At 42.0% G+C, this 24862-nt stretch overlaps 3 protein-coding genes across 3 annotated transcripts; all 3 read left to right on the top strand.

The window, feature by feature from the left end:
* Positions 1–112: 112 nt before the first annotated feature.
* Positions 113–3079, top strand: mrpl53 (mitochondrial ribosomal protein L53). The gene is made up of 3 exons (XM_084379145.1): positions 113–264; positions 1680–1792; positions 2880–3079. Exons 1-3 carry the CDS (start codon positions 170–172, stop codon positions 2996–2998), a joined length of 327 nt encoding a protein of 108 aa, XP_084235271.1. The 5' UTR covers positions 113–169; the 3' UTR covers positions 2999–3079.
* A 1363-nt stretch (positions 3080–4442) lies between these two features.
* fabp4a (fatty acid binding protein 4a) lies at positions 4443–6103 on the top strand. Its single transcript, XM_084378940.1, has 4 exons — positions 4443–4602; positions 4825–5000; positions 5152–5253; positions 5816–6103. The coding sequence occupies exons 1-4, from the start codon at positions 4530–4532 to the stop codon at positions 5867–5869; spliced, it is 405 nt and encodes a 134-aa protein (XP_084235066.1). The 5' UTR covers positions 4443–4529; the 3' UTR covers positions 5870–6103.
* Positions 6104–20226: 14123 nt separating this feature from the next.
* fam8a1a (family with sequence similarity 8 member A1a) lies at positions 20227–23508 on the top strand. The gene is made up of 5 exons (XM_084379245.1): positions 20227–20746; positions 21010–21130; positions 21325–21448; positions 22135–22274; positions 22408–23508. The coding sequence occupies exons 1-5, from the start codon at positions 20332–20334 to the stop codon at positions 22550–22552; spliced, it is 945 nt and encodes a 314-aa protein (XP_084235371.1). The 5' UTR covers positions 20227–20331; the 3' UTR covers positions 22553–23508.
* The last annotated feature ends 1354 nt before the right edge of the window (positions 23509–24862 follow it).

The raw sequence follows: 24862 nt of genomic DNA, 5'->3' as shown, positions 1-24862 counted from the left end.
GGCATGGCTCAAATAAAATCCACTGGCAGTTTGTGACATTTTGTGCCTTATTTCTACCAGTTTCCCTCTCAGCCACCTGACACTGGTGAGCGCTTTATCCTCTGGCGCCCCCTAGTGGCTCACACGAGAGGCGCCATTCTACGTCACCGCGGAGGTCACAATATCAAACATGGCGGCTCCCAGAAAGGCGACCGTGGTTTTGAAGGCTGTGAAGAAAATAGCGATTCAGTTTTCTCCGTTTGAGTCTAATGTCCGGTCCACACGGTAAGAAGTGTGTGTTTTAATGTGCTGCTGTGTGGGGAAAGTCACGGAGACTGTGGATAAACCGTTTCCAAACGGCAGTCGCTGCTACAAGATGAGCTAGCTATGTTAGCTAACTAGCCGCTACAGTCTTCAGGCTGTATTTTAGTTAGCTAGCTAATATCTTGTTATTGTGTAGTGGGATGATTGAAGCCTGGGATGTGGCTGTAGACAGTTTGTGTTGTCGTCCCAGGATTTTGTCTTACCTATTTGTCTTTGATAACGCTACCTGCTGCTTGAAAAGACTCAACTGTGTTTTAATACAGCCAAATCACGTTTATATTTACCTGCCATGCTGACCTGCACAGTATAAGAAGTGATTTATTAAGATTAAATGGTGTAAAATGTATCTGCACACCAACACAGCTGTTTTATATTGGAATTATAGGACATCTTAAAATTTTGGGGTACCCTCTTCCACCCACAGTCATCATATCAGGTCTAATAAAGCACAACAAATGAAAACACCTGTTTTGGTAGGCCCTTTAACCTTTGCACAACTTTAATAGAATCCAAAATAAAACCTGTTTTAGTTTTGTGTTTAGTATGATGCAAGATGTAAGCCCTATATGTGAGCAACCATTGTCTCTACAGGGTTCAACATTAATGTATTGTTTTACTCACGCAGTTGGGTAGAAATCTCCTTTTCTGAAGTCAATTTTTACGTTATTATATGTTAGTGACAATCAAGTAACAACAAGGACTGAAGACACAGTGTTGAATCGAAAATGGTATGACACTCCCCGCTCCTTCTCCACAGACATAGATGCGTTAACAGTGAGTGAGTGAAAGTACAGGCTACAGCAGATGCTTCACAACTTAAAACCTAATTAAATCATACCAATTCAAATCTTAATTACGTCCGACGTGCTCTCTGCCCTGCTGACAGTCACCTTTGCACAACACACTCCGCATCAAAATTGGCAACTGCTGCTCCCTCAATGCTAATGTACTGCACTTTCCACAGCAGTGTTCAACAGAGATGAGAAAGAAACGAGATGGCACACTCCTTTGCTACATTATCATTAGCTTTGGAAAATACAATGCATTTAGTTCTTTCATTAACCACTGACTGATTCTGGAGTGCGAGTTGCTCATTTTACTTGCCCCATGTTGCATCTTATTTGCACCGGTCGCACCAATCGGGCAATCGTTATTGTTGAGCTCCGGTCTACTATCATATCATTAAAGCAGCAGAGGAAGAGCTGTTCTGATCCATTACTCAAGTAAATGTTGCAATACCACATTGTAAAAATACTCCATTTCAAACTGAAGTGTAAAGTAGACAAAAATGGTACCTCAAAATTCTACTAAAGTGAAGTACTTTGATAAATGTACTTAATGTAAATAGTCTGTCGTATGCTCTCGTTGCCCCACAGGGAGTTCCTGGCCATGGTGGGCTCAGAGAAGGCCAGATCGACCAACATGAACTGTGAAGTGGTAACCACCGTGAAACACGACAACGCTGAACCTGTCGTGGATATTACTTATTGTAAGTATTACTTTACCACATTCAAATCTGTGTAAGAAGATATAGTAGATTTTTATGGCAAAATTTCTCGAATTGTTCTCACACGTGTAAGGTGGAGTGTTGAATGTGTGGAGAATGTTGAATTTTGCATCTGTAAAACCTCATGCGGATGATATTAAAGGTGCGAAAAGCAATTCTGAAGGAAGAAAGGTTATCGTTGAGTCTCATTCAAAGGTCACCAAGTACTCATGATTTGGTGTTGGTTGGTCGGGCCGGCCACCAGCCCAAAGCGTCAGTGATTTGACGACCTTTGAGCGAGACTAGACAATCAACTATCTTACAAATTGCACCTTTAACTTAATTTTAACACTAACACATTTTGGAAGTTTTGGCTGAGAGAGAGAGAGAGAGACAGAGTTAGAGAGAGATGGTCACAAGAAAAACTAAAACTAAAGGCATCGCAATGTTTCTGGAGAAACCAGAAATTACATTCTGACATATTGATCTCCTCAGACTTGCCATTGATTGATTATTTGATTATTATTTTAATGTTAAAGGAGCGAGAAGATACTGCAGACCCTTTAGGAGTTATCCACTTCACTTCAAGCTCAACGTATTGACCTGTTTTAATTTTGAGTTACAGTGGGTCCATGTGGGCTCTGGATTTAAAAAGTCCCCTGACGTATGTCTGTGTTGTGAGGTGATATACTGTATATATAAATGAACTTGATCCAGTGAAACCACTGTGGTGTACTGGTGGGTGTAATTGGGAAAAGGCTGTAAAAATGTGGCTCTCTACATGCATCACAACACGTTGGATATACTCAGGACTGTGTGACCTGGTCTTGGAATTTCATGTTGCTGTTGTTGCTGCCTGATATTACGTAGTATGTACCACCCACGCACATGAGTCAAGTATTTACCAAAAGTAAAAATGTCTGCCATAGTTCAGCAGAACATTATAAGGATGTGGTCCATTGTGTGCCCCTTCACTTTTGCACAGAGTTAACTTTTCACCTTTTTCCTTCTTGTACTCCCTTTTACACAGAGATCAGTCATTGTGGCTTTCTGAGTCATCTCATTGTGTCTTTGTCGTTCTCCTCTACAGTGGATGGAGACAGGCTGGTGATGAAGGGGGCAAAGTTGACCAGCAGGGAAATGCTGAGTGCATTTCAGTCCCGGTGCACATCCAAGGATCCACAGGCAAAAACTGCAGCAAAGAAATGATGAGCCTCATGTTACATGTGTGAATTTATCTGTATTTATGTGTATATTCTTGGATGTTTATAATTAAAGATTTTCATTTAAGTATGTTGGTCCTGATGTGAATTGACCTTTGACTTACTGAAGCTACTCCTTGAGTAATGTGATGTAATTTCAACGGCGTGATATTGAGTCAGTTACTACTCGGATGACACATTTTAGATTCCTCAGCCATTTAAAGACCAGATGTTCTTTGCTGTCACCAGATGTTTCTACTGTTAAAGTGAAAAAGCGTTGCACTCTCATGTTAGGGGGAAATAGTTTCACCAGGAGCCCCATCAGCTTATGCATCATGCTTATTTCCTCCTTGTTAAATACATCAGTTGAAACGCTGTAAGAACGTGCTGTGATCAGTACCGGTTCATGGTGTGTCCTTGCATAATGTGACATTTTCCTGATAAAAGAGACCATTCCAGCGTTTGAGAGAACATTATGCAAGCTCCAACCTTTGACACAGCAGGCCTGAATGTAATTTGGCACAGAGTCTCAGATGCACTGAAAAGAAAAAAACCTTTCACCCAGTTATAGATAACTGAAATCCAGTCCTCTCTGTTTGCTACCCTCTGTTTCATTAGCATCTGTAGCTTCACTGGTTTTCTCCATGGATGCACTGTAATTACAGCCATGTTTTTTTAAATGGGGCTTGCCGTTCAGAAGCTAAATAACTTAAATGTTTTCTACTATACTGGGAACTAAAATACCTACCACGGCCTAATGTGAAACGTTTCACAAGTTGTAACTAATGGCCTAATTAGTTAATAATTGATTCAGGCTTTACAGATCAGTTGTAGCCATTAATAATTCTACATTAACAGATATGAATGTTACTAATCCATCATGAAATGCTAATGGGTTTATTCACTGTCTAACAAACCATTAAGTCTGCAACATGCATGTTAGTAAATCATTCAAAGGGTTTTTAATCATTTAGTTTGCAGTTTGTAAATGTTGAGTTGTTAAAATATGCCTTTTGGTCTGGGATTGTCTGCAAAAGTGGTTAAAACAGAGGGATTTTTCCCAACCTGGCAACCCAGATGTGTTTAATGTGTTATAATTGACAGTGTGCTACTTGCTTAAGGCTCATTGGATGTGTTGTTGCTGCATGCTAACAAAATAATCATATTATTATTACATTTTTAATAATAATTGACATTTAATGATGCAGAGTGGTGAAACACACACATTCAGCTTAAAATATTAATTAAAAGCGCATGAAGATGTGACGTTTTTTGGGGAAAAATGACAATCTAACTGCTCATTTATGAGAAAACTCATTAAGTCAGGGATGCTAGCAGCTAGTGAGGCTGGAGGCGGGATCTCCACGTTCCGTCATGTGACGTAGCGGGCTGTGATTGGCTCCCGCCGCGTCGCTGGACGTCGGGCTGGCCCTTTAAAAACGAGTCTGTTCCCACAGTGGAGGAGAGTTGAACCCAGAGTCACTCCGCTGCTTGTTCTTGTCGTTGTTGAGGATATCACACCAGAAAAACCTGCAAAAATGGTCGAGAAGTTTGTCGGGACGTGGAAGATGATTTCCAGCGAGAACTTTGACGACTACATGAAGGCAATTGGTAGGAGGGTGTGCAGTTTGAGCTAGCTTGACAGTTGCTAATTGTTTAATTCATGATAACTTTTTTTTTTTTTTTTTTTTTTTTTTGTGTGACGTCTAACATGTTGATTTCATGTCGGATATGCTGCTTTTTGATACGCATAGCATCTGACATGTATTATAGGAATCATCTGCAGTCATGTTGATAAAGTGCAGTTGTATTACTCTATGTGTTTTTCTGCAGGTGTGGGATTTGCGACCCGGCAGGTGGGCAACAGGACCAAACCCAATCTGGTGGTGACCGTGGACGATCAGGGGATTGTATGCATGAAGACCCAGAGCACCTTCAAAACTACTGAAATCAAGTTCAAGCTCAACGAACCATTTGAAGAGACCACCGCCGACGACAGGAAGACAAGGGTTAGTGTGGTCTGAGAGCAGAAACAAATAAAAGAGAGAGGGAGAGAGAGAGAGAGAGAGAGAGAGAGAGAGATGTCATGTCACAGTCAGGGGCTCTGCCTGCTTTTCTGTGCTGGGATTAACAGCTTGTCTGTGTTGTGTTGCCCTGCAGACCGTGGTGACTCTGGAGAACGGCAAACTCGTGCAGAAACAGAGCTGGGATGGCAAAGAAACAAATATCGAGAGGGAGGTCACTGATGGGAAGTTGATAGCGGTAAGGTGTTTTACATCTCATGACTTTTTTTTTTTCTGGGTAGGAAAACCAGGAGCGACTGGCTGTATAACTTTGAAATTAGTTTGTGCAAAAGAACCTCATCGCTTGCATCCTCCATCATTTCCCCTGAAGTCACAGCCTCCTTTTTCTGTCAGATTTGATGCTTACGTTGTAATAAACATGCTGCCGATGCAAATGTGACATGTTCGTGACCACTTATTCCCACCATTAATGTGTTTTCACTCTACCTGAGAGAGCAATCATGCACCTTAGGATGAAAATAATTAATTAAAATGACATTACACTACAAAAAAGTCTTATGTTATGTGAGGAGAACAAAATAATTAAGTACTGTAAGGACAAACGCCTTATCTCATCTCATAAGAAACAAACACAGACACTCCAATAGGAATGTACTGTAAGATTAACTGTATATAAATCAAACACACATCATAGAAACTTGTGTAAAAAGAGCCTCTGCACACTGAATTCTTCCCTAAACTGCAAACATATGCAGGAATCCATCACCTCGCCTCACCTGATCTCCCTCTTCTCCCCACAGAAATGCATAATGGGAGACGTGATCGCGGTGAGGATGTACGTGAAGGAGGCATGATGGGAGTCCACTCCGACCCCCCTCATCGTCGAAGGACGCATCGCAGGATGACAGGCTCAGTTCAATGAGCGTAATACCAAACTAAAGTAATGGCGTGTTCTGCTCCTCCTATTCTTTATCTTCGCTGTGTTGCCAAAAATTGAAATTTCTGTGCCTCTGTTTCTCCAACATGACACATTCGGGTTCATTTGGAATTGTTGTGGTGATTTGAATAAAAATAAGAATTTGTCGAAACGTCGTCTCTGTGAGTTTATTGAATGTCTGTCGCTGGTTTTTGCTGTTTATTTAAATGGTGTCACGTCCAATTATTCTCGAAAAAGCGTGCCGAGGAATGCTGCAGTTAAAAAAAGTGCTCTAATGGGAACATACCACCTAATCTGACAGGGCTGACTCCCCTGGCTTCAGCTTTACTCCCATGCTTGGTGAACATCACAGTAATTATTCCACATGCTGTCACTCTTTCCAGCTACTTTAGCTTGCACAGTTCCCTCATGCTTCCTCATTTTTGTCAGAGGACAAAAGCAAAACATATTCCCTATTTAAAGGTCAAAACTGTCAGCCGTCCTGATGATGTACGATGTGTGTTGGCAGGGACCCCTGAAGGAATGTGAACTCTTTTTAGAACTATTGAGAGCATCATGTAGCGAGGTCAGCGAGGAAATGTATCCCCTCTTCCTTCTTGGGGAGGTCAAACATTTCCCATTGCACATGTTTTTGGCAGCTGTACGTACGCGGAGAAACTAAGAAAGCATTATAGGTCGTCCCCATAGACGTCCCCACCCTTTGGCCACTGGTCAAGTGTTGGTGGGTGGGGGTGGGGGATTGTTCCAGAGGCAACGCCACTTTCCCATGACAGGAAAGGGAGACGATAGCACTGATTGGACCTAATAGCCCAAACAGCTGAAACAGGTGGAATCGTGGGCCAGCACTCTCGTTCCCCTCTGCGTGGACAATGGTGCTGGCAGAGGTCGAGGATGTTCAGCGCTTGAACTTTTGGGGAGATGCCAAGTGGATGAGAATATCAGAGCGGGCGGCAAGCAAAGGTCACCAGTGTAGAGTTGGATCAGTGTGTCAGTGGACATGTTTTTAATGCCTGAAAGACATTTCGCCAAATCCGTTAGAGGAGATGGAATTTCCTTTGTTGCGCTGCTCCTATCTGATAAAAAAAAGAAAGGCAACTTGGCATTCAAATGATGGCAACTACTGCCAGGGAGACATGTGGTTGTTTTCTTGCAAGTGCACTCTGTTTGCTCAGCTGTTCCTCTGTTTCATTGTGGATGTTTGCTCATCATGCTGCCTTTTAATACGAGGAAAAAGAGGATAGGTTCCTCTGTGTAGTACAATGTAGATTAAAAGAACTGTGCCGGGCGCTCCTGGAAAACCGGAAAAAAAGTGCTTCAAAACCAGAAGGCAATCCAGGTGCTCGGAAACCAGCCAATCAGAGGCGAGGATTGCCACCGACTGATCTGGCCACATTCCTTTTACTTGTTGTATTGAGCCCTGATGACGACCTAGTGGCTGAAACATGTGGCTTTTTTAAATTTATTTATTTCTTTTAATGATTTTGCAGCTTTAATAAAGACTTTAAAACTCTATATTAATATTACTTTCCACCAGTATGATGGCTTTTAATTCATACCATGCTAACTGATAAAGACATGGTGGCTATAAAGTTTACTTGTTGTAAACTCTGCATCTTTCCCACATGCTGTGAATACTCTGCAGTCCATCTTGATCAAAATGATCTAAGGAGCTGCTGCTTCTGTCTTCTTCTAATGCCTGTACGTACTATTCAAAATGATGGGTGTTCTGTATGCACATGATAACTGTACTCTCCTTTTTCTCACAGCCAGAGAGAGAAAAGATCACATCTGCTCCGGATTGACTTACAGGTGCAGTGCTTGTGCTCCACGGGCATCTCCGTCACTTTGTTTGGATAACTGCGGGGAATGAGGCAGATCTCCACCTCCCTGTTTCATCTCAGACATCTTGATTTGATGAGTCCTCTGTGTTTCTTAATTATTCAAAATAGAGCAGGGAACCGGAGCTGGAAACTGGGAGACAATTGAACGAGATTTTAGACTCATTATGCAAGTAGCTCTCAGTGATGATGTATAGCATCTCTAATATTTGAAAAGAAGGAACATACGACCGTACACATTAACAGTGTGCATCCGAAGACCATCTGAAATAATACTCTATTAGCTGAAGGCCAAACAGGATAGAAAGGGAGGCGGGAGGTATTCCACTGCAGAGGAAAGGTCCTGACGGAGGCAGACCTTACATCAGCAGAGTGGTTTCAGAGTCACAATTAGGAAACTGTTCAGGAAGGAGCTGATAGTGAGAGGCCTGCTGAGAGTTAACTGGGAGAGAAGGACGGTGGAAAACAAAGGGACAACAAGATGAACTGGAGTTGTGACGTTCAGTGTTGTCCTCCTTGAGGTCAGACGTGTTTTTTAATGTCATCGGTATGACTTTCCTTAAATAATAGTAATAACACCACTCTTTAAACAATATGGACAAAGTAAAGCTCTCAGGCAGTGGCGGACTCAGGATGTTTGAGGGGCCCGGGGTGAAAAAAATAAAAAGGGGCACCACATGAATGCGAGGGGGCTCCAGCACACCGAAAGTTGTGATATATTTATAGTGAAGAGAGGGCACTTCACCATGTTTCGTCCACTTGAAGGGCACCGCAGAGGGCACTTTATCATGTTTTACCTACCATACGGGCTTCCAAGAGGGCACTTTTTTTTTTGCACATGGGGGGACCGTGGGGGTCCACCAGTGAAACGTACCATATTTTCCTCTGAAATGTAGTGGAGTCGAAGAAAGTAATGGAAAATTGCATGAGAAAACGACGTACCTACAATCTGTAAATAAGTTCTCCAGTACTTAGTTATATTCCACCCCTGAATATAACTTCGATATATAAATAATGAGGCATATATGTACGTTATCTCCCTGAAAGTGGCTCATATACTACTCAGATAATAAAAAGTGCTGATTTCCCCCCTTATTGCCTGCTGTTTGTCCACGTATGTGTGTGTGTGTGTGTGTGTTTCTCGTGATAGGCAAAGGTATCTTGTTGACACTGAGGTTGTTCTGTGTCAAGGAAGATTGTCTTGGACTTTAAGAAGAATGGACTCACATCCTTTGCAAAACATCTGGAAAGCTCCACTTGAGCTGCAGCGTTGACACCCTTCCTCCGCTTGTCCTCTGCTTGTCCTTAACTTAAACTCTGTCAAACACAAACACCTTTCATGTTCAAGTGGACAGGACGGGGCTAGAGATACGTACATGATGTGCGGTACGTGCTTTAATTCCCACGCCATTGCAGACTTCTTATATATTTACCTGCCATGGATTGTAGAGGGGCTGAGTTCAAGGTCAGACACTTGCTAATTCCAGCCACTCACTCATTTTTTAATTCAGGGATGCTGAGCGGTGGCAGAGTGAGCGAACACGATGTGTCGACCACAGTGTGTGAGGCTGTAAATTCTCAGTCACAACAATCTAATCTATAAGCAGGTCTGGAGAACAGAAGTTGGGGATCACAGGAAACATAAAACCGCAGGAAATGTAGGAGCAAACTCAGGGACAAACTGTTTCCACATCTGAAGGAGTGTGAAGATTAGTTTGGTTATACAGTCAACTGTTTGTAGAAAGTGACAGATCGTTTCCTCGCATGATGGGACAACTTTATAATTCAGCTGTGATTGATGTACAGTATATGTCAGCATTAAAGCAATGACACAAAAAAACAGCTTTCACGAGAACTTTACGTCAGCTTTTTTCATCGTGGTTTGATGTTGTGTCTGAACGACTTCGGTTTCAAGGAAAAAGACGGACAACAGCACAATTCCCACTCCCACTCTTTTTGTTTTTCGGACTTCGGTTTCTCCTACAGGGTGGGGACGACCTGCTGCTGTGAACTATATGCCTCCACTTTAACTCAAAACCACTGAGCGCACATTGATTTTACCTCAACCCTCTCCACAGGAACTATGGCACCTATTCTGACCCAGGATCAGTCACCGAGGGCAACCAAACAGCTGGGCAGAAACTATGTCAGTTGAGGCCCCACCGAACCGTAGGGGAGGCTTTCTTTCCACTGAACCCCGCAATCCAGTTATGCTTTAGAGTGAACTCTGATTTCACCAACGAGTCCCTGAATGTTATGCAAGCTGTGCCCCGTCTGGTCGGTCGCACAGAGGCAGGCCGCTCTATTATCTCCCCCAAACGCCAGGAGAGACATGCCTGGGATTCCACTAAGGGACATTCTTTAGGATTAGAGATCGCAGTCGAACCAATCAGTCCAAAACTGTATTTTCAGTCGTCATATATTAGCAGCATTTAGCAACCCAATCGCTATAATAAATGTGGGCGATGTCCATTTCTGCAGACCACCACTGATATGTCGAAACTTTAGATTTCCTTGGGTTTATATTTCAGTTTCATGTTGTGACAACGCTGTGCGTGCAGTCTGGTTAGGTTCAGGCACAAACACCACTTGGTTAGGGTTAGGAAGAGATCATATTTTAGTTTACCTGGTTCTGTTGCCACAAACAGGGCTGGAGCAGGTCCTGACGTCTCAATAATAAAAGTGGTTTCACGCTTACAAATGTTGAAACGCTGCTCAAACAGTGGTCTCTCATTAAAGACGTCCAGTGGCTTAGCGCTCACAAATTCAGAAACGCAGGCTTGAAGAAACATGAAATGCTTAATTCTGCATCTGACAGCCACATTTCTCACTTCCCATCAGGATTAAAGTCAATTTCAGTGACTCTGAAATTAAAAAAAAAAAAAAATCTCCTCGGGCTCCCAGACAGAGAGGTCAGAGGCTCAGCTGAGGAATGTGTACAGGAGGCCACCTAGTATGAAACATATTAATATGTATTTCTGGGATTGAGATGGAGCTCAACGTGAAATGACGTACTCAAATAATATAGGGCCAGCTCAAAATATAACTTCTAAGGGCCTCTGCACTGTATATGAGGAAATACATTTCTGCCTTTGAGGACAACACAAAGAATCGCTGTTTTTTCAAGTCTTCCCACCAGGAGTTCCTGCCAAAGCTAAGTGTAGAGCGAGACCCCTTTGAGCGATTGTAAAGCTCAGAGGAAGGATGATGGAAATCTTTAAAGTGAGGCCATACAAACCAGATCCTAAACAATAGTTTCCCCAGGAGAGCACTGCAACTGGCTCTGACTTTCATTCATACACAAGCGTGATCAGCTGCCTGCTATTTTTTGTCCATGTGTTTGTGCTTGTGCATTTCTGTTGAAGAAAGGGGTGATAAAAGTCAGGAAGTGTTTTCTGCTCTGGATACGCCACAAGTTGTCACAGTGCCGGCTTTAAATCCGCTCCTCCTCCTCCTGTGACTACTGTGTGACGGGACATGTGATCCGTAATCTGGATGGGGTGATGCCGATGGGGGAGTGAGGAATGGGGTGATCCTGTGAGTCTCAGCTTGAATATACGGCTGTGTGTGTTAAACCAGATGGGAAACAGCATACTGTAGATCTCTGTTTGTTCACATCAAGCGTTCTTTGTGCTCAACCCTCAGACAGAGCTCAGCGACTTTGTAACATGCAGAGCAGTTTATTTTATGGCCGCAGCACGAAGAGCGCGCACGGAAGTCAGCAGAATGGACTGGAAACACTAAATTATTACATAATTAAATCAGTGGAACTGTGAGATGCATTCATTTTACATGCTCAGCCCTAAGACAGAATAAATGCATATTAAACTTGAAAATCATGCAAACCCAAGTTAATGTTAATACTCTTATGTGTGTATCGATATTTTCTTTTCCACCGCGTTTTTTTAATCAACATCATTATTATCATTAAATTGATTGTTTACTTATTTTTCCTCCCCATGTGTGTAATGGTTTGGGTTTTTTGTTTTGTTGATATCCTGTTTTATTTTGTAGCTAACTCCTCTTGTATCTTGTTGTCACGCTCTGGTTCCTGCTCACCTGTGTTCTCAGTGCTCGGACAATCAGCTTCATTAAAGCTCGCTTGTTGTTGTACTACCTGCCTGCTTGTGTGTCTTGCGTTTGGGTCCTTTCTGTGTAACCATGACAGCGTACACACCTAACACACTCTTCCACTTCTGCATATATGAATACATGACACCCTTTAATACGTGCTAGCAAACACACACAATGCTTCCTCTAAAAAACAATGTTCAAATTGTTACCAAATCCAAATGTTAAGCCTCATACCATCTGTTTGTTACGTCCTACTGTTGTGTGTTAGTGTTGTTATATTCTGTTACATCTAAACAAAATGCCACGCACCTTCTTGAGCCAGACGATACAACACACTGTCTGGCTCACTCCTTATGGTAGTGCACAGTAAGACTTCAAGGAAACTAAATGGATAAAGCGGTGGAAAGGAAATGCTTTGTTGTGGTTCTAAGTCTTAAGTATGCACACAGACACACTGACCTTCTTCTGCAGGTGGTATGGCTGAATGGTGTTGATGTTATAAAGGCCAGGCTATGGTATTTGTCTGCCCTGGTGTATGTTTTGAGGGTTTATTTAGAGTTTATATTAGCTGTGTAGAGTTTAAAAGGGGCAAAACCAAAAAATATTCATATAATTAAAACCAAATACGCCCTCTTGCTTTAACCACAGAAAATAAAAGCTAGCAATGCAGCATGCTCAATGTGAATTGATTGTAAGAACAAAAGTATCTACAGTTAGTGTGTCACTTCTGCTGTGTGTGTATATATAGCACATTATGTAATCAATGTCTCATTCAGTCATTCTGGCGCAGACAGTATGAACTTGGCTCTGGAAACTTTTATAAAAAGAAAAAAAACAATAGGTCATTAGGAGAGTTGGCCTGATAGACACTTTGAGACGTGCTGAACCCAACAGGCACTTCCCCACAATGCACTAGAGAGATAACAACAGCCTCTGATAGGCAGGAGGAAAACGGAAGCTATTACTGACAGGTTGACCTTTCTCCGAGTCAACAGCAGCAAAGCGCTTCGGGTGAGATTTATTAAACCACCATTAAGTTTTCTTTTTATCTGTAACATCTACCGGCATCGTCATCATTGTCTCGATACTGTAAGCACTCTGTCAGTTTAAAGTAACAGCATCCCCCTTAAAAGCTACAAAGCAGCCATATTTGTCAGACAGGACTGTATTTCTTTATGAAGCTTAAGCGTACGACCATAAATCTGAGGTCTATGGGTTTACAGCTGTTTGAGTCGATGCCCGTGTGAAAGGCACTGGGAAAGAACTCAGCTGCCTTCCCTGCAACGCACAGCTGCACGTTAAACACACAAGCACCTTCTGTGGGTCGACGCTTGTTGTTAGATTTTTGTCTATTCAGGCACTATTGAGGGGGAGGAAGCAGAAGCGAAAGTGGAGCATGTGACTTTAAGTTGAGATCCTGACACCAGCAACAGTGGGATTAGATGAAGCATCCAGAGCAACTCATCATTTGGACTGCAGAATATGCGGCAAAGGCTTTTTCAAAGGTGCTCTGCTGCCCGAGAGGGAGCAGTACTCTGATGATGATCATCCAATAGGCAAAAAGTTGAGCCCCTGAAACACTTTGAATGACAGCCTTCTTATTAAGAAGTCATTAAGAAATGCAAAAAGAAAATACAGAAATCAAAGAAAGAAAGAAAGAAGAAAGAAAGAAAGAAAGAAAGAAAGAAAGAAAGAGGAAGTTAAGCCTAATCCAATATCAAACTTGATAGCTCTGTATCACTCTAAATTTTAAACCACCTACCAGCCACCGAAATATGCCTGATTTTTTTCATCCATGCATTATTCCCTGATAAATTACCAAAAAAGAAAAAACACCGGATCCACTCCAAATCTTAATGGGGTCTATTCTTGGCCGAGACAAATCCTAAATCCAGATTTCGTGGAAAACTGTTTCGTAGATTTTGTGTAATCCTGCTGACAAACCAACAAACCAACAGCCAAACTGACATGGGTGAAAACATAACCTCCTTGGTGGATTTAATTAAAAAAGGAATATTAATTAATTGATGAATGCCTACATTTGTTTTTAATGCTTTGTTTTTTGTATTTAATTACATATTAGACATATATATTGAATCATTTCTTTCCTTCTTTCTTTCTTTCTTTCTTTCTTTCTTTCTTTCTTCTTTCCTTTGGCAGCAGGAAGAAGAAATTATGGCTTCATTAAATAAAATAACTTAACCGTCAACATATGTTCTGTTGGACTGGCTGAAGTAATCTTGGAAACCAATTTAATCCAATTTAAGCTTGTGAACTACTGGTGCACATCTTTTCCCTTGGACCTGCATTAAAAACAAGATTTGATCACCTTATAAAGTTGATATGGCGGTGGATGTCAAGAGGAAGGAAAGGAACAGGGTTTTTTAAAGGAAGAGGACTGTAAGTCTTCTTGAACAACCCTCTCACCTCCTCACCACGGTGTGCCAGGGGAAAGGTGAGCAAGACGTTGAAGGTACAGGAAATAAAGAGGATTAGGTGGAGGATGAAGGGACGAGGAGGGGGACGAGGGGAAATTCGCTTGAAGCAGGAGAGCAGTCTCACTCTCCCCTTGGGTGTTCCTGTCAGGGCTCCAGGGAAGCAGACATAATTCACTTAATTGGTTCTCACTGTTACACGTCGAAGACAAAGCAGCAGAATCTCAGAGGGATTTTTCTCTTCTCTGGGTCAAAGGTAGCAAGGACTTCCCTCTGCTGTCTCAGCAAAGGCAGTTGTTTTTCCTCTCAGTGCTTTGCTCCAGTCACATATACACTGTTTAAAGCAGCATTCATCTGCACATTACTTGTTAATTTGATCAAAGCTAATTTGAAAAGGTTCGAGCACGAATCACAGTGAAGCACTGACTGTGTAAACACTCTTTGATCTCTGCATGAAATCAATGAATTAAAGAGATTAATCCTATTTGAGACAGTAAAGAATGACATGAAACATGAACATGCCAAAGTCACAATCCTCTAGTATATGCCCTGTTGCTCTCATTATAGCCTGTTCCAGCCCATTAATGGATTTACACCATTACATAAACAGTCTCAGTAATTTATACATAAATCACATGACAGCTCCCCTCCCCACTCTCTCAAAACAGGACGTGAGTGACCCCTTTCCCCAAGTTCTCCAGATGACTGACGAGTGCTTTGTTCATTTCTTTAACCCGCGACCTACTGGACACATTCTCACTGGGCTGAATCACTTGTGTGCACTCCAAGGCTAAACCAGTGCATGGTTGTACAAGGCTACATGCCAGTACGAAAACCCCACGAGCACAGCAGCCAAATCTAGAAACCTATGTCTTGACATGACTAAGTCTGCGATATTTCTCCCACTGGGCTCTCTGGCAAACTTGTGTGAATGATGAGTTCGAGGATCAAGAGTCACTGCTTTTTGGAGAGAGCTCCAAATCACTGTTGGCTAAGAGCTGCGATATGCTGTTATCTATGGAGATTTTACTGTATTTCACAACTGTGGGAGTCACTGTAAATGGACAGGACTGATGGTAAGCCTGCTAAAAGGCAAGTACCACTTCATTTTAAAATTCATGTGCACCAGTTGTATAATGCACAAGACAGTTCACTTAAAAAGATCTATTTCCCTTAATAGCGTTGTTTCAAAGTCCTCAGGTTGTTAGCAACCTGATTTGACATTTTGGAAAATATCCATATTCACGTTTTTGGAAAGAGTTAGATGAAAAGTTGATGCCACTCTGATGTTTGTCCATCAATTATAAGGCTAAAGCCTGGGGCCAGTTCGCTTAGCTTATTGGAAATAGGGGGAAACAGTGGGCCTACTAAGTCTGCCTGCGATAGGCTATAAAAGTAAAGCAACTTCCTGGATTCTTGTCATCTCTGTGAGGCTGAAGGAAACCAACGAAGCAGTTTCCACTTCGTTTCCAGTCTTTATTCTAAGCTAAACTAGCTGCCTGCTGACATATTTAGCATACTGGCATGAGAGAAGTATCAAAGTCCCTTTAGGCAAGTCTTGCCGCTTGGAAGCCATCTTGGCAATGCCCCAGGGCAGTTCCTCAGGGCTAATAAGATCCGGCCCATAAATAAATGAATGGGGAGAGAGAGCCAGAGCTTCACTCTCAATTTCAACAATCAACTTTTAATATCATACGTTTAAATAACCTCACCTTTCTTGGTAATCCTGTGCATCAGTGTGAAATCCTTATATTCCATGTCTATCAGAAGTCCGGTCGGCTGAAACTGTTGTGATTTTCAACTGTGCGCTCAGATCAGCGCAACAAAACTATCGGCTGATATGTTTCTTGATTTGGCTGTCGTTTAAGCAGACGATTGGCTTTTGGGGGGGAAAGGGCGGGATGTGTGTCATACAACCGCCATCTCTGTCTTTTCTATTCAAATCTTATAAGTGGTTTGTCTCCTCTCTTATAAAGTCTGTCGGTATTAATCCTCTGGTATCGTACTCATAAAGGAAAATGTTCCTTTAGCACAAGTTATTTGATTGAAGCAATCAAGGTCATGTCTGCTGCCACCAGCCAGCAGCCACCTGTGCTCATCCCTTGTAAAAAGCAAATACAGTTTCTCGTTCAAGGTCTCCACTCTTATGTAAGATCTTGTAACAAACCTTAAAACCAACACAGAAAGATTTTGTTCTCAAACTGTCTTTCTGAGCAATTATTTGGTGACCTTGTTCCCGTAGTGTATGTCTAGGAGCATGGTACACGTCCTGTATAGACACAGCAACATTTTTTCACAAGAGCTGTATGAACTGTGTGAACCTCACTCGTGTCTGTCTCACATCAGTGGCGTGCACAAACTTTATGAGAGCAGAAATCCAATAAATCAAAAGACGGGCCTGTCTTCCACACACACTGTAAGCATGTGCACTGTGTGTGCAAGCATCTGCGATGTAATCAGGCTGCAGCCGCGGTGAAAAGGGACATTTTCCTTGCGACATTAAGAAAAGATTGAGCGTGCAAATGTCCTATCACGAAGCTGCTACAGATGAAAAAAAGGAATGGTGTCGTGTGCCTCTACAGTAAACTTGACCGTACCAGAAGAGCATGTGAGTTAAAGTGAAGCACAAAAGTGTGCCGTTAGGGCAAACAAATCCAAGTTTCAAATGTTGCTCTCAGGGCACTGCCAGTGCTTACACCTTACTCAAAGATGGCCTTCTCCTGGGGATCAACTGTATTGACCTTAAAAAAGCAAAGATAGATTATATAAGTTATGATTTCGGCCAATAAGGTACACACTGTGAGCTCTGTTGATATGCAACGGTACGCTCAATGTTTGCTGAAGATAGCCTTATCTCATGGGGATTTTGGCATATAATATCGGCCCACTGTGGTTCTTATTTGCTACTTTTACAAACTTGTATTTAACTACATCATGACAATTTTCAGCACGTACCTTTTCAAAGAGTAAAAACTGAAATGTAGGTTGAACAACAATTAAATTCACGTTATTTAAGACTGTTAGTCCAATCAACGGTGAAACTATCAGCACAGGTGGATAATATTTAGAGTATGCTGATAAGTTCAGCTGATTTAAAGAGTGACAATACATCGTATTTTATGTAGAGCGAGAGAGATAAATACTGTATGTAATAATACAATTTTAAGCACAAAGCCAAAATGTTGTGGCGTTCCAGTTGAAATTGCAGCTCTGATTTCATGACCTCATCATGCATTTTACATACAAACGCATTCAAAGCCGTCAGATGTGATGGAGTATTTGTGTTATGGAAATAAATGTCAGCAAAAGTAATGAATCTTTCAAAATAAAATAGACTGACTGCTACTTTAAAACCACGCTGCAGAACTTGAGTAAATGTACTCAGTTACACTCCACTCACCCAAACTCCCCTATTCCCTCACCCCTCTCCCAGCATATACACTCCCTCTTCAGACACACAAACACACACACAAACACACACCTCCCTCACATTAATCCCACCAGGTTGTTGGGTTCTATGGGGGTCAGCGTTTGCCGGACGCAGCTTTTATTTGGGCCCGATTACTTTTGGGCACAGTCATCGTATGGCCTCTGTCGACAGGGATAACGCGCATTGGGGTCGGATTGGCGTCCGCCTCACTGGCTCCATTCACTGGGCCAGGCACAATCATTTAGAACTGGCAGACCTAACACCTAACCCACAGAGCCGGGCCAGCCCAGTCAGCAAATACAAACCCCCTCATCCCCCTCCCCCCCCCTCCTCACCCTTTTAGTAATCAGAGAGGAGGGGAGTAAAATGATAGAAAAAGTCAGACAAAGAAAACGACTGAGAAAAAAGGTCGATGTGGGACGGAGGAGAGAGTGGGAGACATGAATGAGCAACTCCTGCATATATTGGGTTGTAGGGAAAGAGTAGCATAGAGAAAAAGAGAGACAATGTGTGTGTGTGTGTGTGTGTGTGTGTGCGTGCATGCGTGTGTGTGTGTGTGACAGAGAGTAAAACATAGCTTTTCATCAGCTGACTGGCCGGCCACTCTCTTGAATCAAAGCCGTTTCCGCAGCAGCTTTTACAGAGTTTGGAGGTTTTGACCCCGATGCCCTCTGTGGCAGGCTACTGATTTGTCACTGAACTCTGATGTCTGGGGTCCCTAAATGTGGCTGCAGGTTGAAACTCCCCCCCTCTCACCCTATGTAACCTGGGATGTACAGCTAAATAGGCGAAAATGTCACGTGCATGTGCATTAAAAAATACATATTATCTGCCTGAAGATACAAAATGCAGCTGTAAGATGTTTTCACATTTACGCACATGATGTGACACCACTGTACAATATGTATATTGTTAATAGAAATAATGTAGTTAATTCTGATTGTATGTATGGTATGAAATGTATCAGTTGGCCTCTGCTGCTCTCTTGTGGTGCATCTGAAATAATGTTTCTTTCAGTGAGGACTAAGAGGAAGACCATTTATCTTTATGATGCTGTATATTCAGTGTACCCAAAAGCCATACTTGAGTAAAAGTGCAGATATCGTGTTAAATATTACTTTGAAATGGTGAATAGTATTCAAGTAAATCTTTAATGGTGCAATATGTAAGGATTTTGGTTGAAAAAATTCAAAGCCAGACTAAATGTAACAACAGAATGTGAAGGAATACGACTTTTGTCATTATGACCTCTATGTATTGTGTTGCAAAGCATGTTTAGCATGCTAACCAACTAGCCCCATCCCGATCCAAGTCCTGTGTCAGCCGTGTAAACACCAACACTTCCTTGGTGCTCCAAGCTCCCAGTATGGACTGCTAGCTTCACGGCTAACTGAGCTAACATGCTGTTGTCAGCATTTAGCAGTTACTCTGGTGATATGCTGCCCCACATTTGTTTTAAGCATAAATTCAACATGTGGCCAAGTCCTACATATTGCACCTTTAAGTGTCTGATATTAAATCAAGTTAAGTATCAATAATAATTTTTTTAGCAATAATTATTCTTAAGTATCAAAGAATTATACATATATACATGTATGTATACACTGTATACAATGAGTTGACTGATTATTTATTATATATCTGATAATTAGCATTTTTCAGATTTTTGGGGTCAGTGTCTTCATTATGTGTATTAAGCCAAGGTAAATAAGCTCTCATTCATATGATACTGAACCTGTTCAAACCCTGACAGCTGGTATATTTCTGTTCACTAATTATACAGGTTACAATGATGTAAATAAAACATTTTAAGGTGATGTATAGCATTATCTAAATCAGACACGAGACATTTTGGTCAGGGTGAAATGAGAAGATGTTGACAGTATACATCAGACCTATTCAACTGAATTTGCGAGAATCAACTTGACAGCCCACTGCTAAAATTTAAACTAATAAACATAGCAGAGAAAAAAAAATAGTGAATACATTTTTAATGTCAAGATTTGCATGTCAGACATAAGGAATATAAAAGTTTAGCCCTTTGGCACTTCACTTTTTGTCAAATCTGATAAAATTGTTCTGTCTTATATTTAGGGCTGACATGAAGAGGGCAATAACAGCTTAATTTCTTTTAATAAATATGTTTTTCTTCACTTATTGTGCATAAATAACCGTAATCACTCCAAGCTCCTGTGAGAAAGTGGTTTCAGTGCCTGATGATGGAGCTGTTGAAAATGAGGAAAAAGCTCCTTTAAATGGCTCATACCATTTTTGACAGCGGGGGGGAGGCGACATTAGCTATTTCCGAAAATGATCTTAATCCGCTGATATCTGCTCCACATTTAAGATGGCCACTGTCATTATAATCTACACATTATTGTTTTATTTAGATACCGAAATATTATACAATGACACCAGTCTGGGGAGTCACGTCTGGCGTTGAGCGGTTCCGGATATCCCTGTATTTACAAAACACAGTTAGCTTAGCTAGCGGTGGCCGTACCCTCCTGCAGAGGGCTAATGAGCGGAGCAAAGCGAACATTTAAGACGTTTTTAAAGGATTTTCACGTTAAACAAGGTGAGACTGTGAGGTGGGTCGGACATGTTTGCGACTACCGGCAGTGACAACCGCCGTGACGGCCCTGAAGGCGACGCCAAGCCGCCTCACACCACCGCAACAACGGAATACTGCGCAAAGTTGCAGCAGTGGATGTGGCAGTATTACTGGGGGTATGCCAGCTGGCAGAGCTGGCTGGCTCTGTCAGCCTTCCCGCCGCCGTGCGGGTTCCCTCCGCCGGGGGCAGGCGCTCACACACCGGGGACACCTGCCTCGACCTCCGGTGGCGGCGGGCAGCAGGGGTTTGATACGGGAAACTGGTACAGCTACCCGTATCCGCTCAGCTTCCCAGCATCCTTCCCTCATCCAGCCCAGACCGAGCAGAGCTCAGCCGCAGCACCAGCCTCAGCTGCTGATGCCCGGCCAGCACAGCACCAGAACGGGAATCCAGCTCAGGCAGGTAGGGCTCAGTTTGACAGTGAGGTCTGCAGCAGTGTGTGGGTTTCATTTTGTATAAGCTGGGTCACGAGTGTGGTGGAAAGCAGGATTAAGTGAAGAAAACAAGCTTATATGCTTAGAGGTGTAGTGCTCTGTTAACCTACAGCAGCTATATGTAGTCAGTGAGTCAGGGGGATTTATTTGACTGTATACATGCAGAAATGTGTGAATAATAATAAAAAACAACATTCTCAGTGCACTTGTCTTCTCATCCACCTCATACAGGACGGGAGTACACCATCCCCTCTCCTCTCCAGAGGTTCCTGGCTGAGACAGTGGACTTCTTCATCCTGTTCTGTGTGAAGGCCACCATCGTGCTGTGGATCATGCATCTGAGTGGGATGAAGTGAGTGAAACTATTGAACCCAGACAGATAAAGCAGAGCCTAAACTGGGGATTCACACGTCACACTCCTCATCAAGCTGACCAGCCAGCGGTTATGCAAAAACACATTTGCATGACCAAAGAGTTGACTGCTTTAATGAGATCTTAAAGCTGTTTCAACATTCTCACACATGCATCTGTCTCTCCTCTGTAAAGGGACATTGCCAAATTTATCACCCACTTCATTGTGGAGGAGATCGATGAGAACACGTCCATGGAGGACCTGCAGAAGATGATGGCTGTAGCTCTGGTCTACAGGGTGCTAGTGTGCGTCTACGAGGTGAGTCATGTGTTTGGTGATGTTGCAAGCTCTAAGCTGTCGATAAATCGCGTGTAAAGTTGAGAATATCATGTTTATTGGCTTAAAATGGTGTTTGTATTGTATTGTGTTTGCACTTTAAAATGTCTGCTTACTGTAAGTGTAACTTGAGTATTTAAAACCAATGTTTTCATGTCATGCTGCATACAGGTTTTTCCAGCTAAATGTAAAGACTTTCAACACACTGTTTGTTTTCATAGTTAAACATTCCTTCCCCATTTTGTCCCTCACTGCCACATGCTCCTGTTTAATGAGAGGAGTCACTGTTCCTCTGCAACACAACATTATTTCCCACAGAGGACAGTGATGCAACGTTGCACTCGTAGTTGCTTGAGGTGAAGTCATGTACCACGTCTCTTGTTCGACCTGTGCATTAGTGGCTAGGTGTTCCCAGGTGGGACGCAGCACAGGGACACTCAGGCTCCTCCTCTTAGACTAACACCATCTGGCATGTTTCCTTACGTCAAAGTGTTTGACCTTGTTTGTGTGAACCTGAAAATTAATTTCTTGCAGTTTTGAACAATAAAGAATAAAACCATGCATCCTATCAGCATGGTCAGAAGCCCACGGGGTTATGAGCAATATGCATCTCACACAATTGGATTCAGTGATGACCTGTGTACGTTTTGTCCTTGTTGTCCAATCAGACGATCTGTATTTGGGGCGCTGGTGGTGCCACACCAGGGAAGTTCCTGCTTGGCCTGCGAGTGGTGACCTGTGACACGTCCACTCTGGTCCGACCCAACCGAGTCCTCGTAGTCCCTGCATCTAATGTCTCCCTCTCTGCGTGAGTGATCACAGACTGGAAACATCACATTTTGATTGGGAAGAAGAAGAATTTTGTCTCGTATCTGTAGAGCATCAGTGTGGCAACTCTTAATCTAACCTTTGTTTTGTTTTGTCTCCTTTGTCTTTCACAGCTCTACAGTGCGGGCGCTTAATAAGAACTTCTCCATTGCCTTCCTCTTTCCCGTCTTCATCACTCTCCTCTTCTTCCAGCACAACAGGACTGTGTATGACATCGTGGCGGGGACCATTGTGGTCCAGCGCAGAGGGGGCAGATAGCCTCTCCTCCAGCTGCAGACTCTGATATACTCGACAAAAGTACTTCAGGACCACGTGTGCTGAAAAAAGCGTGTCCAATCTCCTCAGTGGATCAAAGAAGGACCCAAACTGCACTGGATGCATACTGAATCAGACCTGGTACGTTGGAAACAGAAGACTCCAGCCATACATTTTTTGGTGCAAGGTTGCTTTTTGAACCATTGACTCAACAAATAAGCTATCAGGAAACCCTCTGAAGTATTGTGATGATTGATAATCGCAAAGTATGGTCAGGTGCTTTCAAATGTTTCCAGGATCTCCTGAGAATTTTCTTCATATGATCTTAGTTTGCTTGCTAACTCTTAATATATTTTTTATTTATTTTCCTGAAGTTTAAAACCCGTATGTGCAGGATTTATAGACTTATAGCGACCAACAGTGGCTGGACCAGAAAAAAAAAACCCAAGTAGCGCATCAGTTTTCACGCTGAAGAATTTTTAGAATAATTTGGCACTTTAATCACATTAATTCAACAGTTCAGAAGAGAAGGATTGTAAAAAAAACATTATTAATTTATTGACTTCACTGCTTTTTTTTCTATGCATTGTTCTGTTCTTCAAGGTAATAATGGTGAATCAAATGTTTGTGATTACTCAGACTGAAGAAAAATAACACCTGGCTTATTTGTACCCTTTCTCTGTGCCTCTGGATATTTTAATGAAGAAGTTCTGTTTTATTATCTTTCTGTCACAGTGAAATGTAACATTGACTTTTCTTTCCCAGTGTCAAACCCAAGAAATGCTGTTTGTTCATATTTTCTGTCTTGGACTTCTCTGGACTCAGGGCGGAGCCACTGATTGTCTGAGCTGCATTGTTGAATCCACCGCTTGTGTCAGATTTCCAGGAATGCACAGTGTGAAATTCTGCTGGTATTAAAGATGATAAATGGTTTATTAACACACTTTCATGCTGGTTTAGCAGTGTGTGGCCGCTGGATTATTTTTGTTTTTTGTATGATACTAAGCAATGCCTTTGTCTTTACAAGAACACTCACGTTGAAAGCCAGACAACGCCATTGGCTCGGCAGATGAATTGAAGAAAACGGACACTTATCAATCAAAATATGGTCAAATATTTCAAAAGCAGTTTATGGGGATTTCAGATGACCATTTGATTTTGTGTCATGCCTTTTATATGATGAATGCAAAATGGTAAGAGCTGCAGTCATATTTGACTCATGCTCTCAAAAAATCTGTCTTCACATATGAAAGAAAAACAAATTCAATTATAAGGATAAAACGAACCCTCTTGTGCATCTTGCACATGATATGTAAATCCACTACACTAAAAAGTCACAGGAATTTAGTGGAATCAACTGAATATTTAAGTTTGAATTATATCAAGATAATTAAACTAATTTAAAATCTTCTAGTTTTAATTTTCAGACCACTTCAGAACTGATAAAACACGAGTTTTTTCAAACAAAGTTTGTTGAATACACTGTACAGCAGTCAACCAAACATGAAAACAGGTTTCTAAAGAAACATGATCAGCATATTAGCATACTTCCCAGCATGCAATGTTCAACAGTTGAAGAAAACGTGTGATGAAAACTTGCTGTGTCTGAAATACTTTTAAAGAAAAATCATGGCTGGTTGCTTTCACAATAATTAAAACATTGTTAGCATTGACTTCAGTCTCGCCCCTCACACTTTCTCTTTCTGGTAGTGGTTAACTGGTAGTGGTTGAACCTTTGTATCTTTGCTGCACCAAAGTATCTCCAATAGTGGCAGCTACTCCGGATGTTTACAGTCATAAAGTTGCCATAACAACGTTAGGTGAACTAGATATTTTAGGTAGTACAACTGATTTATTATCAAAATTACACGAGTTGAAAAGTTTATTTATTGTGAATCATCACAAAATTAACTTATATTCTCAAATTTCTAGAAATTTAAAGCTGCTTCGACACTTAACAAATAGTTGAGAAAGCAAATTGCTAACACCGAACCGAAATGACTAGCTGCTGACTTAGCATTTACAAACTGACACTGAACACTGCTGAGGAGGTCGCTGTAGAGGATTACAATAAAGATGCCATACAAGCTTCGTCATTTAGATTCTCGTTTAATGAGTTCTGTCCTCCTGCTTAAATTAAAATGTAACTGTTGTCCTTGATTGGTCCAAAGAGAGCGGTGCATCATTAGAGTGTCTCTCTGCCTGGTTCCTTACAGCTCTTTGGGGGGAAAGCAAAGTCCTGCAGCTGAGCACAGAGGGAGCATTTGAATGCAGCGTGGACGTGTTGGAGAGGAACATTTGAGTGTGATCGCA

Source organism: Pagrus pagrus, assembly GCF_965226575.1.
Source record: "Pagrus pagrus genome assembly, chromosome: 17".
NCBI lineage: Eukaryota > Metazoa > Chordata > Actinopteri > Spariformes > Sparidae > Pagrus > Pagrus pagrus.
This window is presented reverse-complemented; position numbering and strand designations above follow the sequence as displayed.

Excerpts from the sequence above, each read along its gene's own strand:
- fam8a1a (XM_084379245.1), top strand. The coding sequence starts at position 20,332 with ATGTTTGCGACTACCGGCAGTGACAACCGCCGTGACGGCCCTGAAGGC. Across the intron at positions 20,747-21,009 it reads CGGGAATCCAGCTCAGGCAG|GACGGGAGTACACCATCCCC; the intron begins GTAGGGCTCAGT and ends CACCTCATACAG. Across the intron at positions 21,449-22,134 it reads TGCTAGTGTGCGTCTACGAG|ACGATCTGTATTTGGGGCGC; the intron begins GTGAGTCATGTG and ends TTGTCCAATCAG.
- fabp4a (XM_084378940.1), top strand. The coding sequence starts at position 4,530 with ATGGTCGAGAAGTTTGTCGGGACGTGGAAGATGATTTCCAGCGAGAAC. Across the intron at positions 4,603-4,824 it reads CGACTACATGAAGGCAATTG|GTGTGGGATTTGCGACCCGG; the intron begins GTAGGAGGGTGT and ends GTTTTTCTGCAG. Across the intron at positions 5,001-5,151 it reads CCGACGACAGGAAGACAAGG|ACCGTGGTGACTCTGGAGAA; the intron begins GTTAGTGTGGTC and ends GTTGCCCTGCAG.
- mrpl53 (XM_084379145.1), top strand. The coding sequence starts at position 170 with ATGGCGGCTCCCAGAAAGGCGACCGTGGTTTTGAAGGCTGTGAAGAAA. Across the intron at positions 265-1,679 it reads TCTAATGTCCGGTCCACACG|GGAGTTCCTGGCCATGGTGG; the intron begins GTAAGAAGTGTG and ends GTTGCCCCACAG. Across the intron at positions 1,793-2,879 it reads TGTCGTGGATATTACTTATT|TGGATGGAGACAGGCTGGTG; the intron begins GTAAGTATTACT and ends TCTCCTCTACAG.